This window comes from Ambystoma mexicanum, chromosome 1q (genome assembly GCF_040938575.1).
Source record: "Ambystoma mexicanum isolate Mex_15411 chromosome 1q, UKY_AmexF1_1, whole genome shotgun sequence".
Classification (NCBI taxonomy): Eukaryota; Metazoa; Chordata; class Amphibia; order Caudata; family Ambystomatidae; genus Ambystoma; species Ambystoma mexicanum.
The window spans coordinates 1,471,127,229-1,471,144,944 of record NC_090922.1 but is presented as its reverse complement, the minus strand read 5'-3'; the positions used below and the strand labels follow the sequence as shown (position 1 = coordinate 1,471,144,944).

Sequence of the window (17,716 nt, the reverse complement as noted above, 5' to 3'; positions counted from 1 at the left end):
ACGGATGCGCCCTCTTCAAGAATTTCTCGACGCCCGTTGGAGGCAGGCGACGGGCACCTTCGAAGACAGGATCCCCCTCAACGAGGTGTTCCGGCGGGGCGATTCAGTGGTGGGGCGTTCGAGCGCACCTCACGGCGGGCAAGGCCTTTCAAACACTGGCGTACCAGGAGACGGTGACGACGGACGCCTCCCTGGAAGGCTGGGGCGCCCACACCGGAGATCTCCACGCAAGAGGCCTCTGGCTCCCGGAGGAGAGGCTCCTGCTCATCAACGTCCTGGAACTCCGAGCCGTGTTCTGGGCTCTCAAATCGTTCCTCCCGTCGCTCAAGGGCAAGGTGGTGCGGATCTTCACGGACAACACCACGACAATGTTTTACATACGGAAACAGGGAGGCACCAGATCCCCAGCCCTATCCAAGGAGGCACAGATTCTGTGGCACTGGGCGGTCGCCCAGGGGATGTTCCTGGTTCCCTTCCACCTGGCAGGAGAAAGAAACACCATTGCCGACTCGCTCAGCAGGGAGCTGCGCGCGTGTCACGAGTGGGAACTGCGCCAGGATCAGGTGGATCAACTCTTCCGACGATGGGGCAAACCCCAAATCAACCTGTTCGCAACAGCGACGAACTCGAAGTGCAAGAGGTTCGCCAGCAGGTTTCCCCAGCCGAGAAGCATGGGCGATGCGTTCTCGTTCCCCTGGGACGGCCTATACCTGTATGCGTTCCCTCCGTTGCCGTTGCTGCTTCGACTCATCAGCCAGCTCAAGAGGTCCCGGTACAGGATGATCCTCGTCGCACCGGCGTGGCCGAGGCAGATCTGGTTCCCGGACCTTCTGGACTTGTCAACGTCCCCTCCCATCAAGCTGTCGGCGGACGCGGACCTTCTCTCCAGAGAAGGAGGCGCCATCTTCCACCACGACCCGGCGTCGCTGAACCTGCAGGCTTTGCTCCTGCAGCGCTAGAGTTTGGAAGCTACGATATACCGGCTGATTGCAGAGAGGTTCTTGCAAAGGCCAGGGCGTCCTCGACTCTCAAATGCTACGGTCATAAGTGGAAGAGGTTCTCTATCTGGTGCCGAGCACAGAAGATCAACCCCCTACGGATTACGGCCCCTCAAGTGCTGCCGTACCTGCTATCGCTGGCAAAGGCTGGGCTAGCCCATGCCTCCATTAAGATTCATCTGGCAGCGATCTCCAGATATACCAGAACCACAGGACGGACCTCCCTGTGGTCCCATCGACTGGTAAGAGTTTATGAAAGGACTGTTCCAGTCGTTCCCGCCGGTGAAGGCCCCGGCCCCGGCGTGGGAACTTAACGTGGTGCTGACCAGGCTCATGGGGGCCCCATTCGAGCCGATGCACTCCGCACCGATGAAGTTTGTGTCGTGGAAGACTGCGTTCCTGGTGGCCATTACCTCCGCACGACGAGTGGGAGAGATCCAGGCCCTATCCTGCAAGGCACCATACTTGACTTTCCATGCCTCGAGGGTGGTGCTTAGGACGCATCCCTCCTTTATGCCCAATGTGCCGTCGGACTTCCATCTTAACGAGCCCTTGGTGTTACCTGTTTTCTTCCCGTCTCCTTCGTCGCCGGCCGAGAGGACTTTGCACTCGCTGGATGTGACTAGAGCGTTGAAGTTCTACGTGGACCGCCCGAAGAGTTTCCGGAGGACATCACAGCTGTTCGTGAACTTTGGACCTGTGAACCAAGGGAAGGCTCTCTCGAAGTCTTCTATTTCCAGATGGCTCTCCGGCTGCATCATGCACTGTCACCGGTTGGCTAACCGACCGCTGCCAGGCCGTCCGAGAGCCCATTCGACCAGAGCGATCGCTGCTACTACGGCGTTCTTGTGTGGTGTGCCCCTGCTGGACATCTGCAGGGCTGCTACGTGGAGGTCGACGCACACCTTCACGAGATTCTACTGCCTCGATCGGGAGTCCAGGGTCGGCCAAGCAGTGCTGCGCAACCTGTTCGCTTAAGGTGAGCCTGGTGAGGAGGTAAGAGTTGCTTAATGTTGAGTTTTTTGTATTGCTTAATGTTGAGCCTTTTGCCAACCCCCGTGGTTGTGCATGTGTGTACTGCTATTTATTCTTATATTCATGAGCATGTGAATCCATGCCAGACCCCATGCTGGAGAAGGAACAAGTTACTTACCTGTAACTGTTGTTCTCCAGCATGGGTCTGGCATGGATTCACATGCGAACCCTCCCGCCTACCCCTCTGCGGCTCTTCACTTGGTCATACTGCCACTTCACGTGCTACCAAATCTGAAGATGGCTGCCAGAGGCGGGGCTTAGGTAGAGGGCAGTCATTGGCTGTGGTCAGTATGACGCAGAGATCAGTGATTGGTTACTACTACGAAAGACAGATCAGAAACGAAACTGATACTGATTTTTTCTTTACTGAGGATTTCCCAGCCTGACGATGGGGAATATTCATGAGCATGTGAATCCATGCCAGACCCATGCTGGAGAACAACAGTTACAGGTAAGTAACTTGTTCCTTATCCGTCATTTACTTTAAATACACTGTAGGGTCTATACATAATCTTGTGCTCCACTCGCACCCGTCCTGGTCTGTTCCAATCAGGACTACTCTTTTTCTGACATCTGTAGGTACTTGTGAACACTTTCTCAATCTGAAGCCCTGCATTTACTAATACCTTTAATAGCATAACACAAAATATATATATTGAGGAACTTTTTTGAGATATCATAGGCCTGTACCTTCGCGACCAAATCGGGGTTACTTGGTAATTATTAGCCTTTTTAGGGTTTTTGTCTTTTGTGGTTGGTTCTTTGTCGCATGAGTGTAGGTCACTACGGAGACACTGAGTTCCTCTACTCCGTTTGCAAACTGTAGGAAAAGTTGCAAGTGTGCCTGCACTTATTTGCACCAAGATAAATTACTGGTGTACTTCCTTTTGCAATGAATGACAACTCCAAAAGTTCTGTTGTATTTGATGAAGTTTTTTATTTTGAATTTTCAGCCCCTCTTGGATGACACGTGTTTCGGCGTACAACCTGTGCCTTTTTCAAATCTGGGCTAGTTTCATTAATCAAGAAGATGAAAAAAATATAAAAACACAACATTCAGAAACTTTTAAATGAAAACCATGTCAATTTCAAAAACAAAAAAGAAAAAAAAAATCTTGTCAGTGTTTAGTCCCATACCATATATTATTCAAAAACCACATTACACCTCGTGCATTCTAAGGAACCAGACTCTTATAAAAATAGATATATGTGCGTCATTGTAACGGAACAAAGCATGTGTTTACCAACATTATGCATTCTAAAATGGTTATGTCAGCACCCAAGCAGTACCGCGCCTGGTTAAACAGAAGCCAGCAACTGTGAACAATTGCTGTTTATAATTGCATATAGCATGTGTTATAGTAGTATGCACGCTACACGCTGCAAAATTTAAACAAGTAATTTGACTTTTACACTTGCTTGTTTGCACAGGTGGGATTGAGCCCAAGACTAAAAGTGCTTCATTTACAACGAGAACATTATTCTTTGTAAGAACCGTAATGACACATTAAAGGGTAAGAGATGATTTACATGTAACCCACTGGCAGTAATAAAGTAGGCAATCACATTTAGTGACAGCAGTGCTACCGTAAACAGCACTTTGAATAAGATGAAATACAATTAGCAGGAGTTTCCTAACCTCCCTCCCCTTCCACCTTTGTTCCGTTACAATGGCACACATATATCTATTTTTATAAGAGTCTGGTTCCTCAGAATGCATGAGGTGTAATGTGGTTTTTGAATAATATATGGTATGGGACTAAACACTGCCAAGATTTTTCTTTTCTTTTTTGTTTTTGAAATTGACATGGTTTTCATTTAAAAGTTTCTGAATGTTGTGTTTTTTATATTTTTTTCATTGTCTTGATTAATGAAACTAGCCCAGATTTGAAAAAGGCGCAGGTTGTACGCCGAAACACGTGTCATCCAAGAGGGGCTGAAAATTCAAAATAAAAAACTTCATCAAATACAACAGAACTTTTGGAGTTGTCATTCATAGCAAAAGGAAATACACCAGTAATTTATCTTGGCGCAAATAAGTACAGGCACAGTTGCAACTTTTCCCAAAATATATATACATCTGGTACCACAGGAACCCCATGGACTACTGACTTCCTTGCTATTGAATTGATTATTACCATTGCTTGAGTTACACACATCGCTGGAGTAGAACACACTACCCCTTCAGCTGATACTGATACATTTCTGAGCAGATCCCTACCCAACAAGTTCACAGGGGAACTCTCTGACTATAACAAGGGCTCGTACTAACTCCCTTCCTACTTTTATATCCAGCTCCTCAGTCTATGGAACTGTAGAAATAGTCCCAGATAATCCCTGCATGTAAGGTGTTTTTACCTGATAATTAAGTTCCCCTCCATGATGCATGTTTTAGTTACACCTAAATCTACCATAAATAAAAATTGCCTGTTTCAGATTTCCTCTTCCACCAAGGGCACGTCTTCAGGGTCTGCGGTTATCAATAGGATTGGACATGCACATGCTTTCTGTGGGCTGTCCTAATCAGAATATGTATATGTCCTGGGGAATGAAAAAGGTGTATATGTCCTGGGGAATGAAAAAGGGCTGCCCTGTCATTGTAACTCCTTGGAATGGAGCACCTGTTCCCCCTGCCATCCTGTCAAACTGTGTTCCCTCACCATGCTGTAGTTGTTGTCCATGTTGCCCTTGCCTGTCGGCCCCATAAGGGGACTGATTTTGACCCCCTAGCCCAAATTGCTGTTATCTTCTTCCTTGAGGCCCTTGGAATACCAGCCCTGAAGGTGAAGGCCCATAATTAAATCTCACCCCAGGCCTTTTCCTGCACTCCCTTGTAAAATGCCCCCATTTCCCGCAACACCAGCACTCTGATCGTCCCAATCCTCCCCCCGAGACCCTATCCTCCCAAAGCCTCCTGCTCTTGCTACTTGAAATCCTCCTTTTCCCTTTGGTGCTCCTTCATACTGCCACTGTGGGTTGGGGTACTGTCCCCCACACCACATTGTCCCTGTCCACCTTCACCCCATAGTGCCGCAGTTCAATGACAACTTTATTTAGTTTCTTTTCCACTAGTTTTGCCTCGTCAATTTGCTGCTTCTGTACTGTCTCCCTGTCCTGCTTCTTGATTCTCTTACAATTGGCTTCAATTCCCACAATTTTATCTAGTGCCTTCCGCACCTCTTTTGGTAGTCCACTCTTTACGATAAAATAGATAAATGGTACTGTCTTAACTCTCCACATTTCCTGTAACTTAAGAATAAACCTAACTGGGTCCTCCTTACCCATTGTGCACTGCATTAAAGAATGTAAGTCAGGGGCATCTGGGTACATGCTTCGGAGGGCAGCCCATACCCTTGCCCTTACCTCATCAAATGCTACTCCATCATGTTCATTATCTGCAAGATTTACCCAAGCGCTTGCCCATATGTCCCCAGCCTGGTCCCCTACTATGGTGACCAGTACACTCTTAAAGTCTCCTACTTCTAAGGGTCCTGCTGTTTGTTTTTCAAATTCTTAGATACATTTAGTAGCTCCGGCTATAAACTGGGGCAGAGCTTTAATCAAATTATCTGTCCTTTTGAGGCCATGGCACATACTGCATTATCCCTACTTCTTTATGTATTAGAGGTATATGCATATCTGTTTTGTTTTCTACCCCTTTAGTATTTTTCTGATCTTGTACCATGATTAAATGTGGTCTATTTCTTGGTCTGTCCCTCCCCACTGCCTCTTGTGGCAGGGAGGGTTTCTCGCCACCTCTTCTCCTTGATCTCCTTCTTGCCCTGCCTCTTCATTATTTCTACCACCTTCACCTTCCCCTCCATTATCCCTTGCTTGTTCTACTTCTTGTCCCAGGACTGTCCATACACTCTGCCCATCATCTTTTTCAACACAAACATTTCTTATTGCCCCAGTTGTTCAGTTTAAGCTGAACAAAAAATCTCCTGAATTCCAATCCCCGGTTTTCTGCACAGATACCCTTATTTGTGGTGATACTTCTTCAGGCACTTGCAACATGACCAACCTTTCCTGCAATGCTCTTAGCTCATTGTCAATGTCTACTTGTGGACCCTCTTAGTGCACTAATTCTACGGGCATATTAGAGCTTGTGAATGGGTTATATGGAGATGCAAAAGCTCTTGAGCCCCCCCGCTTCCCTTAGTTGCTAATCCTGATAATCCTGTTGACACTCTCTCCATCTCTGGAGGTTTATAAACTGGGTTTTTATACCCTACTGCAGGTTAAGGCGTTACAGGGTATATACCCTTACGTTTTATCTCATTTTCACGTTCCTGATCTCCTATATCCTCAACTAATGTACAGAGATCTACAAGCTCTTCTCTTTTTTGGGACTTGTTCCCTTCATATTTTGCTGCTACATAGATGGACATTTTTTCTAGCATGTTTCTTTTATGGGAGCCCTGCTCTGGCCAAGAGCAGGACGTCCCCCCTTCCTTTGTTTCTACTATCAATTGTTCATTTATTCTGTCACAACACAGTGGCAGAACCCTATGCATGTGTTTTATTGGAGTTCCTTCCTCCATAATATTGCGCGCGTCCCTAATGCTTCACTTTAACCCTACTGCTATGTTGCACGTGCTTCAATAATACAGATCTACACACTTTTTCCCTCCCACCGACTTTTAAACTTTCTCCACTTTGATTTCACACATACATACACACACCACGACTCATCCACCTTCCTTTCTTTTTTACCACAAAAGACAGCATGAGAAAATATAAAAGACTAAAGTCCAGGCCCATGCCTTATACAGAGCCACTACGTAATACCACTTTTTGCTTTTATTGTCATAAGAAGAAAACTGTGTGGTACTACCTTCTCAACCTGTATGGCGGCTGATGATCCCTTACCTCCCAGTCCTTATAAGCTGGGGAACCCCTTCCTTTCCATTATAAAAAGTAGAAAAACAGAAATACGTGACAATTTCAATACATGACCCACTTATCACCAAAAAGTCCTATTTTATACTTCATCACCAATACTACATCACCAAAGGTCCTATTCCACTGACCTCGTACAACAATCACATCACCATAATATCACCCTATTGCCCTTTCACCACCTTATCACATACATGTTCCCATGTTGTCATCACCTGCAAGAGTATACTCACATGGGCGTTGTTCACTTGAGTTTCCCTCTGTTACGAAGTCCCCATGCTGGTTGTTTCTGAGCCATGCCCTGCTCCAGTGAGAAGAGAGAATTTCTTTTAAAATGGCTTCTACTGAAATCGCTCAGAATACATGGGGTTTTTAAGTTAGGAGTCGGATCACTACAGTTGGGCGTGGCTGATCTGCCTGGGGCTTCACAAAGCACAGGGGACAAAACTAAGTGTCACGTCGGGTCGTCACCACTGAAAGTGAGACCCATTTTACAGGGGCACAGCCCTAAAATACAGGGGACCCATAATCACCACAAACCAGAGTAAATGCACCCCTCTAGGGAATCACGTCATGAAGCTGTCTTGCAGGTGATGACAAGACTTTAATCTTTACAGATCATGAGGATTGAGGAAATGGCAGAGGACTGCCATTTGAGGCCAGCATTCTGTCGTCTTCGCTGGCTCCCTCCAAGGTCCTCTGGATACTTTGCTGTGCCTTGGGCTTAAATACCCTTCACTTGGTAACTGGATACCAGCAGAGCTTCTCGAAACTTGTTCTTCTTGCCATACAAGGGATGTTGCAGAGGCTGCAGTGTTACATGGTTATGTTCCCTACTTTACATATTGCTGCATTAGCAGGAATAATTTGTCGCTCTTGTTTAGCATAATTTACTATGTTATAAACATTCATACATAAACACATTTTCACGCCATTCTCTCAGCGCTTAACTCAAACTTATATTTGATTTGGTGCAGCAATTCCTACAAAAAAACTGTTTTCCCATAGTATTCTGTCGTGCCTTGAATCTTTAGTCCCCATTGGCCTGTGATTGACAGGACCAGTTGGTCAACCACGTTCTCTTTTCAAGCCTTTAGATTCAGTGATGCAACACCGCGCATGAGCTCTGCGATCTATTCGTAGCGCAAGCACATTCCACTTTTGCAGAGAGCCTGCTTTTTACTGTGTGTTTTGAACAGCTATTATATAATGTACAACAGTTTTACAAATTAATTCAACTAATACTTGGGATTGAAATATAAGATGCAAATAACTATCTTTATTTAGTGACTGGCCATGCCTCTGTGGTTATTTTTTGCATGAAAGAAGTTTTCCCAGTGCTATAGTGCTTACAAGTCTTGACTAATTGTAAAGCACTTGGGACAGTTTGAAAATGTAGGGAAATTCTATGCTCCTTCCCCACAATGTTGCAGATTTATCTGCAGCATTTGTGTCAGGGTCTGCAGCAGACTTTGTTGAACCACACATTGCTTGCAGTTGCTTGATCTCTTCCTTATCACTAATTAGGTCTTTGACTGGGCCCCCTGGTGCAAGGTTTAAAGTGGTCTCCAGTATTCGGCCACAAATTTTCAAGAGTATTTTTAGAGCCAACTGAAGCGAGGCCATTGATGATTGTAATTCGGCCAGAGCTGGCAGGACTTGATAGCGTGGCTTCACTTGTCTCCAGGTCTCTTCCATCTGCAGAAGATTCCTGATGTATCTACCTGATTGCTCCCTAGTGGATTGGGGCTCTCCAGTGTACAAACCTTGAGAGTTTGTCTTCCATGATTTTATGGGTGCAGGTGTCATTGATCTCTGCATTGATAAACCTAGTTCAAGAAGGGAGTTAGTTATTATCAATGTCCCCGTAATTAGTCGCATTTTGGGGTTTTGTGTTTGGTGCGATTAGTTCCTCTTCTTCCATGACAGTATTTTTTTTTTCTGGCTGCGCGTTTGTACTAACGTCAGTTATTGCACTTTTAGTTAAAGGCTCTTGCTTTTTCAGTTTTCCTTTACTCATAGCACTATCTCTAGAGTTAGTGATTTTTTAACTATTTCGGTTGTGCAGACGGCATATAGTGTTAAAGATGTGCTCTCCCAGAAAGAAATTTGTTAATCTTTACTCAAAGTTAATTTCCACTTGGCTCGTCAGGTGCCCATTTCTTCTCAGTCAAAAGTGTGTCTGGAGAATGCCCCGAAGCCTTACGTCACAGTTTAGTGTAAAGCGTATAGCTTGTGCTAACTCAAACGCTGCAGGGATCAAAGGATCTTTCCCGCAGGCTCTCCCGGCTGTGCGATGTCTCAAGTATCTCTGCTGTTCTCAATAGGGTAACTATTCAAAGCATGCGACTCTCTAAAAGTTAGAATGCTGGATAATAAACTTTAAGTTACTTGCCTATAAATCTAGTATTGGTATCTTTTACAGATTGATATGTACTCCGCTGCCACCAACATAGAGGCTCTTGAAGGTTGCCACTCAGAGCTCTTAAGAGGTCCTTTGTGGTCATAATTAAGGCCTTCCTACTTCATTGGCTGCAGGATTCATTGATAGGCTGTTGCTTTTAACTAATGTGATGAATCTACACAAAATATTCACAGCCTTCCTGATAATGGGTTTATTCAAAGCACCCGATTCTATGGAAGATCTGTAGTTGCAGCCAAGTAGTTTATTTATTCCTCTTTGTGACATTTTGTATTAGTGATCATTACTCTGAAATACTCCTTATTCATCAACAATAATACCTGGTTGGACAGTAAATTAAACGGGACCATGGGCGATATGGGGCACTATTCTTAGCAGATCGAAATTCCAGTGTCTAGAGGTTAGCTCAGTGGGAGGTAACTTCGATGTGCACCACATTGATAGTTTTATGCTAGCAAAATCTGAGTTATTAACGTTTTGAAAATGCTTCATAACATTCTACATATGCTACAGTGCCATAGGCATCTTCGTTTTGCATTTTTGCCTTTCACAACAGCATTCCCTCTATTAAACAGGGCATACAATCCTTTCTGAATTTCAGTTCATTTTCGTTTCTTTCTGTAAAGTTGCTGTTTGGTTGCTGAGTATTTGCTGGCATTAAAATCGTATGCACTTTTGTTTCAGGTTTATGGGCGTCTGTGTTCACGAAGGGCACTTGCATGCGCTGACTGAGGTAAGATGACTTTTGCTATGTTTATAGTCCTAGTACTGAAGAGTTGATGTGTAGTGATTGTCATTGGAAAGCCTGAGATGGTGCTATTGGACGGCGTGCAGTGGCAGACCGCTTCCAAGTATAGAATGGCTTTCGAGGATCGCATCGAACTGGGGGAGAGTTTTTAATGGCATTCAATCATTTTGCACTTCGAGGGGCATCGCTTATGCATCATTAGGAAGCAGAAAAGGCAATGGCGGCCTAAGGATTGGTATGATGCCACGGTGGAAGTAGTAGTAAAAAAAAAAATATCGGATGCCAATAAAAAGGCTGGCAGAACAATGGAAGGCATCAACCAGGAAAACGGAGAGATAGATGGCTGAATCTTTGAAAGGCTGGGCTGTAGTATACCGCCCGCTATGGAAGGGCTCCTAGGGTGGCGTGTTGTGACCCGAGCAGCTGCTGTTACCATTGAATGAGGGAACTACGGTGCTGCAGCGGCGGTAATCTGGGAAGGCGCCAGGCCTAGATTATTTGTTTTTTGCCTGTAGGTCTATTCAAAAGTGGGGAATTTGTGGACCCGCTGTTTTATGACCGTTACTAAAGAAGCTAGTGCCAGGCTGTAATTGTCCAATTTATTTAAATTGACATTTGTAACCAATCCTGTTACCATACTGTATCTCATCCTCCTATACATTGTGGTGCAGAAGTAAACAGCTAAGGTGGGAGGTTGCTTCTGGACCTTGATGTAGAGTTTTTTTTGTAACATATAGTTTATTACAAACTTTCATTACATTTTTCCTCTCATTTCATTGTCCAGTTACTCTATACATCACATAACGTGACTAATGACTTTCTAAACTCTTTTACAGATCGGTCTCTCCATTTTAGTTTAACACATGATTTTGTCTATAAAATTTATACTTGAACATGTTAAGTGCACAGAACTCCCACTTAATATGCGGAACCACCAATCGTCCATATTCATGTTCAGGGGAGCAAACTTTCCAAGATGCAGAATTCTCAAGTCTTTAAGCATCGGACATTCTGTAATTAGATGTTTTATAGATTGTTTTAATCGCACAGTATCTACATGCATTGTCCTTTGTAGGCTAATCATGTCTCAGCAGCAGCATTTATTTGGTTTTAATGGCATTTAATTGTACGTGAAGAAATCCATTGCGATGATATTGTGACGGAAATTGTAGTAAATACATCAGCATTTTGTTCAATTTATTCATAGTAGGCCCGAGCTGTTGCTAATCCTTTGAACTTGGCCAGGTTTTGTATCCACTCCCATTGTTTTAATTTTCTTTTTGTAATTTGGGGTTGCACCGCCAACCTATCGCTGTTTGTCAACGGCTTGCAAAATCGCCTTTAGTCCTTGGACCCATCGCAAGAGTAATCCAGCATATGGTCGTGTGTTGCTAGGAGCGAGTATTTCATACACCGGTTCTGGATTTGGGATTGTCATCTTTCTCAAGAGTGTCATCGCCTTCCAGATCATATTTACGTACAGTTCGTCTAATGCCAACTCGTGTCTGATGATGGTAATCGATATGTATTTTGGCAATTTTAATACTAGTTTCCAAAATAACCCTTCCAATTTTGCCCAAATTCTGTGGTCTAAAATCCACCCTGCTTTGGAGCTGAAGGTGATAGCAGGTATTACCTTTTGCAAATAAAAGGTCCGTACTGGTGTTAAGGTGAATTTTCCATACAGGCTGTGGATTTGTGCGACTTGTAAGGCCAAAGTTTTGATACGTCGAACAATGTCTTGCACCCAGCTCCATTCCCTTAGTGATTTAATCAGGATCTCTAGGTATCTGATTTCGATGATTTCTTCGATAGCTGTGTTTACGATCCTCCAACGGAAATTTTTGTTTTTAGCTCCTTTTACTGAACTAATTTCCATGATTTTTGTTTTGGTGACATTTATTTTTAAATCATTGTAGTTCATATAATGTTGGAGCTTCATAAGCAATCGTAACCCTATCTGGGTCGTGTCAGCCAAAACTAAATCATCGGCATAAGTAAAGCAATTGATGTGGTGACCATTAATCTTTGGAGGAGAACATTTTACCTCACCCAAGGCCGCAGGCCCATCGGCAATGAACAATTTAAACAAACATGCGGCAATCGGACAGCTCTGTTTTACTCCCTTTTGCGTCTTTATAACTTCTAATAGTTCTCCTTTTTCATTTATTCTTATTCGGATTGATGTCATTGTATATAGGGCTTTTATTGGTTGTAATAGACTGTCCGGGCAGTCCGTTTTTTAATTTCTGCCACAGCAATTCACGTTTGATTGTATCAAATGCTTGGTGCATATCAATAAAAGCTAAGAAAAGCTTTGACCTTTTTTCTAGGGCGTTCAATTTTAACATATTTAACAGTGTCAGGTTGATTTCAGTCCCGACGCCCTTTGTAAATCCAGTTTGATGACAATCAGTGATTCCTTTCTTGCCCAGGCTGTTAATTTCTGCTGCAAAAAGTTTGCTAAGATCTTGCCGATTGTGTCTAGTAGGGCAATCGGCCGATAGTTGGCTGGATCAGCCCGATTGCCCTTCTCGAAAATCGGGACTATTATCGCCGTTGACCATGAGGCCGGTATTTTTCTATGTTCTGCAATTCTTGCGAATAATTATGCAATAAAGTTTGACCACTCATGTTTGTTTGTTTTCAGCATAACGTTGGTAATACCGTCGGGCCCAGCCGCACGCGAGTTTTTCAACTTTGCAATTACAGCATTTATATCTTCGGCTGTCTCATTGCAGTCCTATCCAGCCGCCACTTCCTCATGTACTGGAAGCGTTGTTACATTATCCTTTGAGAACACTTTATTGTAATGTTTTTTCCAATCACTTTCAGCCACGCCACTAGCCATCCTGTCTGCTTGATTTCCAGTGCAGTTATTCAGGGTGCGCCAAATCTCTCTGCAATTATTCGATTTTATTAGTCCCAGCATGACCTCTCCTCATTTTTGATCACGCATAAAGGCAAATGCTTTGACCCAATTGCAATATTTTTGCTTCCGTTGTTTGATCATTGCGACAAAACCCACGCCTCCTTGCATTTATAATTTACGTATTTCTTTGTAAGCCTTCTTTTTTTTCCTCTTTTACCTTCATGCTCCATTCGTGAGTATGTATTTTAGTTTGTTTTTTCAGTAAAGATCTTTCCTTTTGATGAGGAAGAAGTGTGAGATAGTTTACCGAAGCTCCTTCAAACCTATCTAACTTTTGGAAATTATCGGTCAGTGAGGTTATTTATTTGTTGGTTATTCCTAGCCTATTTTTCCCATTATTTATGGCCATTACGAATGCATCATGGTCACTGTTGTCGAAATTGTTCTCAAGCTCACGATTTTTTGCCAACATTTTTTTGATAACCAGATATAGTCCAAAGTCTTCTCATAGCCCATATTATGCCAGGTATTATTAGGCGGTATATCGCCATTTACCTGTCCTTTGGCCATGTCGCAGTCACGTGCCTCAATTTCGGTTTCCCATTTTACCCTTCTTGAATGATAATTTTGCCCTTCCTTCCTGCTCTCTTTGATACGGTCTCCATTTGCATCGAACCATGTGATGTTCATATCGCCGCACACAATTATGTGAAGGTCACAGTGAGTTTGTTGATGTTTGTCTATGATCGCCATTACTGATGACACACATTTTTCTGAGGTTATCTGAACTGGGTTCCAGTACACATTAATTAGCAGTAACTGTTGCAGTTTGGAAGTTTTAACGGTGGAATATTGCAACAGCGTGCTTTGCACAAGAATATTTGGATTTTCAGATTCGATCACTTCCCAATTTGTCCCAATCTTTTTCATCGTTGTTAGGCCTGAGAATGAACGTCCCTGGGAATTTTTCCCTGCTGGATTTAGCAGGGTCACGTAGCCATCTTTCACCGGAGAGCTGCTCAGCCATGTTTCCTGGAGACATATTGCAAAGTTGTTGTTCAAATCCACAGGAAAATCGTCATATAAATGTCGAAACCCTTGGGTGTTCATGATATCAATGTTGAGGGTACTTCTACGTAGCTCTGGTTTAGCTAATGATTTCTCCCACCAGTCTTTCCTTTGCCAGATGATTGTTATGAGTTTGGCATTTTGATCAGATGTTGCCTTAATTCGTCTCTGCGTTTATCGGTTATCCCATTCGGGCAATTATCACTGTTTCGGGGTTGATTTTATGTGTTTCAAGCATCACTTCTGACACCTCAAAACCCAGCAACAGCAATTCTTCTTTTGCGGACAATATAATCTTGCATACGGCCTGATATTTTATGTGCAGGTGGACTGTCTGCTCGCTCTTCTGAAATGTATTCAACAATAGAAATGTCACCAGAAGACAGTTCTTAGAGCCGGTACTGAATGCAAAAGACGAATTACATTTCCTCTGTTCAAGTTGACATCATTATCATCAAATGCATTCGCAACACGAATGGCTTGAGGTCTGCCCTGATTTGTTGTTCAGCTTGACTTTGTTCCTTCTGTCTCTGTGCTGCCGTTAGTTTAGGATTCAATTTCACTGGCATTTTTAATTTCATTTCTTGAGCGACCAATCGTTGGCTTTCCACAGCTCTTCTTTGGCTGACTACGGGTGTATCCTTTTCTTGTCTGGTACCAACTCGTCTTGCTCTATCCTCCGGTGCTCCCTCCATCAGATTTTAGACCATTTTGAGTTTTTGCAATCCAAGGATTTGAGGTTCGCACTTCAACCGTTCTGTCCTGCCTGTCCAAATCATTGATGCAAGATAAGCTCGCCTCGTGTCCATCGGTGCTGTTTTCCTCCTCCTATTCTTCGGAGTAAGTTGAGAGGTTACATAACTCTTCGGATAACGTCAGGGTGGATTGACTGTATGTCAGAGTCCAATCTTTGTCGTTTTGTTTGGATTCGGTGGAAGCACTTTCGTCGTTCTGACCTCTACGATTTTCGTCTCGTCCAGGTGTCTTGATTTGGCCGTCTCCCCATTTTTTTCTCATACAAATAGGCTTGGTTTGGCCGGTGTAGTTACATTTCTTATAAACTTTCTTGAATTGCTGGTCAATTTGTTCGGTGCACAGTTTTTCTTTTTTATTTTTTTTGGTTTGGCCAAAGCCCGCCTCTTGCGATTTCTGCTTTACATTAACAGGTTTTGCAGCCCCACTAAATATGCCAAATGACATTCTTGTTGTTGAACAATGTGCGATAACAGGGTACTGTTGGGTAGAATCTTTTTGAGAAGACTGTCTTTTTTACAGGCTTGTCCGCAATCACGGGTGGTAGTTACGCATTCAATATTGAGGATATGGCTGGCCTCTACCAAATTTGGACTCGCGCTCGGAGTAGATGGTATCTTATTAGGAATCTTGACTGTTGGTGTGTTCATTTCCTCAAGAATTGTATTCCTTTTTCCTCGTGAGGTGCCAGCAGCGTGGACATCATTATTTGGCATGTTCGTGTTGTAAGGCTTAGGGGGAGACCTCAGTAAGCAGGTTTACCTGTGTTGTCGCGTTTGAAACGCTGTAACTCTTCTCCAAGACCATATTGGATTTGTGTCTTGGATTGTCAGTTGTTTCATGCACCTGATCGTGGCGTCCATCAGCTTTTTTTTTCTTTTTCAAGAGTGTCTTGCACGGCTATATCGTTCAGTCTGTTGTGCCACAGTATTGAAGTTGCAGCTTCATTATCCAAACGGCCTTGAAGCATTGTATTCAAGCTTTCCATTTTTATTAGCTTTTTATTTAATTGACTCAGCATTGACCCATTATTTTGTACAGCTTCGTGTAGATTTTCATAAAGCTTAGTAAAGGCGGGTAGCGCCAGCGATGTCGCTGCTAGAACGTTATTGTGGATCTGTATGGAAGCGGCTGCCGACAGATGGGATTTTAACGCAGAAGACACCGCTTTTAGAACATGTGTGTTCCTTTTCATTGCTCGTATTTATCGATTCCTGGTCACCTTGTGCTCTGAGTGGGGGACTTGCCGGTAAGATTTTATCTTTAATATTTTGAGGGGGCCCGTTGTCTCGATTGTGCAGTGCTTTACTCTTTGATCCCTGTGTGAGGTATCGGACAGACACCAGTTCATCGCGTTGGGTCGAGTCCCGACACTGTGATTGTGCTGCACTGTTCACATGTGGAGTGTGCAGCAAACTTCCTGCCTCTGCCACCTGGGAACACTCTGGATCCAAACTAAGTGTTGTTTTACTGGAATTTGTGAAACTCTCGGACAGTCGCTCTCTCTTTCAAAGTCTGCTCTGAGACGCTCCGTGAGTCTAGCCTCCCACCCAGCAAGATCAAACCCATCAAGGTATGTGCTTGGTTCTCTTGTCTGCACTAATACCGTTTTGTGGGCGGCTGTGTGTTAATTTGGCAGTTCTCGCTTTGCGCATTGATGCTAATTTTCTCCATTAATGTTTTCGTGCCTCTCTCGGCAAGCATGGTGTTTGTTTTGTTGGTAATCTTTTGCGTCTCCATTTTAGACTGTGTCCCCATGGGAGACTACTCTGTGGTAGCGCTGTTAGCGACGTTTATACTGCCCACTTTTGTTTTCTCTGGAAAAGTTAATTTTAAGAGTTTTGTATCTGTGTGCATCGAGGGCACTTCCATCTCCAGCAACTGTCTGTTACGTCGAATGGAGATTGAATGGCAGTAATGTTTACTTCAATCACATTTAATCCTGCATCCATATTTTGGTCTGCGTTCATGTCTGTATTCCCCGACTATCTTCATGTTAGGTTCGCCGCCAGCCTCAGCTACCTCGCTGGTTGAGACCTCCGCCTCAGCCCGTGGGGCGCTTGCCACGGCGCTGATGAATACATCGACATGGTCAACGACATTGAGAGCTACTGCCGCGTAGTTTTCCATTTCCACATTCGTTGCCCTCGTTTGCTGGCTTGCGGCATGCAGATTCCATCGCAATTTGCACAAGGGATGGTAGGTGTGTAATTTATTTTTTTGGGTGGGGGGGGTGAATATCGGGGTCCACCACTTTGGGGGCTTTGGAATCTTAGCAACAATTCCTCACACTCTTCACGCTCTTCAGGCTCCCCCCTTGACCTTTTGTACCCCCCCCCCGCAAGGCCCCTGTTTGTTCTGGCACATCACCTTGTAGGCGCAGCATATTTTCATTCAAAGCACATTCTCGCAATTGTAAAGATTGCTTTAACTTTGAGCGTGTCTGTGGGCCAATTTCGGCCATGTGTTGGGGCTTATCTCTGCTCTCAGCTGCGGACTGCTGCATACTGAACTCTGCGCCCGAACACCATGCGCGCTCTGCGGTTGCCAGGAGTTTATAAAGGCTGTAGGAGTTGTTTTCCTTAAAGGTGCACACGCCCAAAAAACACAGGGAAACAAATTCGAAGTCCAGTAGCTGCAGCTCCTCTCTCCAACCAGACTGCTGCAGACTGAACTCTGCGCCCGAACTCAGTAGAGTGGGATGAGAGGTTTGCGATTGTCAGCCCTGTAGGCGGGGTTTAGGTTTTATACAGTTGAGCATTCCTTCTTGCTTTGCAGGATTATTGGTAAATTTGCTGTTGCCAAATCTCCCCCGTAAACTGTAAAATATGGGAAGAATAGAAAACTCTCATGGTGTTGGGGTGTGCTTAGTCAGCCTGCCTGTTCGTTATCAATAGTTTTTTATTTTTTAAATCCAT

At 44.1% G+C, this 17,716-nt stretch overlaps 1 protein-coding gene across 3 annotated transcripts in view; it reads left to right on the top strand.

The window, feature by feature from the left end:
* The window catches only part of TESK2 (testis associated actin remodelling kinase 2), an 864,966-nt gene that overhangs the window by 416,900 nt on the left and 430,350 nt on the right, over positions 1-17,716 (top strand). For all 3 annotated transcript variants that reach the window (XM_069642367.1, XM_069642366.1, XM_069642368.1), the window contains one exon: positions 10,042-10,090. In XM_069642367.1, coding sequence (XP_069498468.1) covers positions 10,042-10,090 — 49 coding nt within the window. The remainder of the gene's footprint in view (positions 1-10,041; positions 10,091-17,716) is intronic.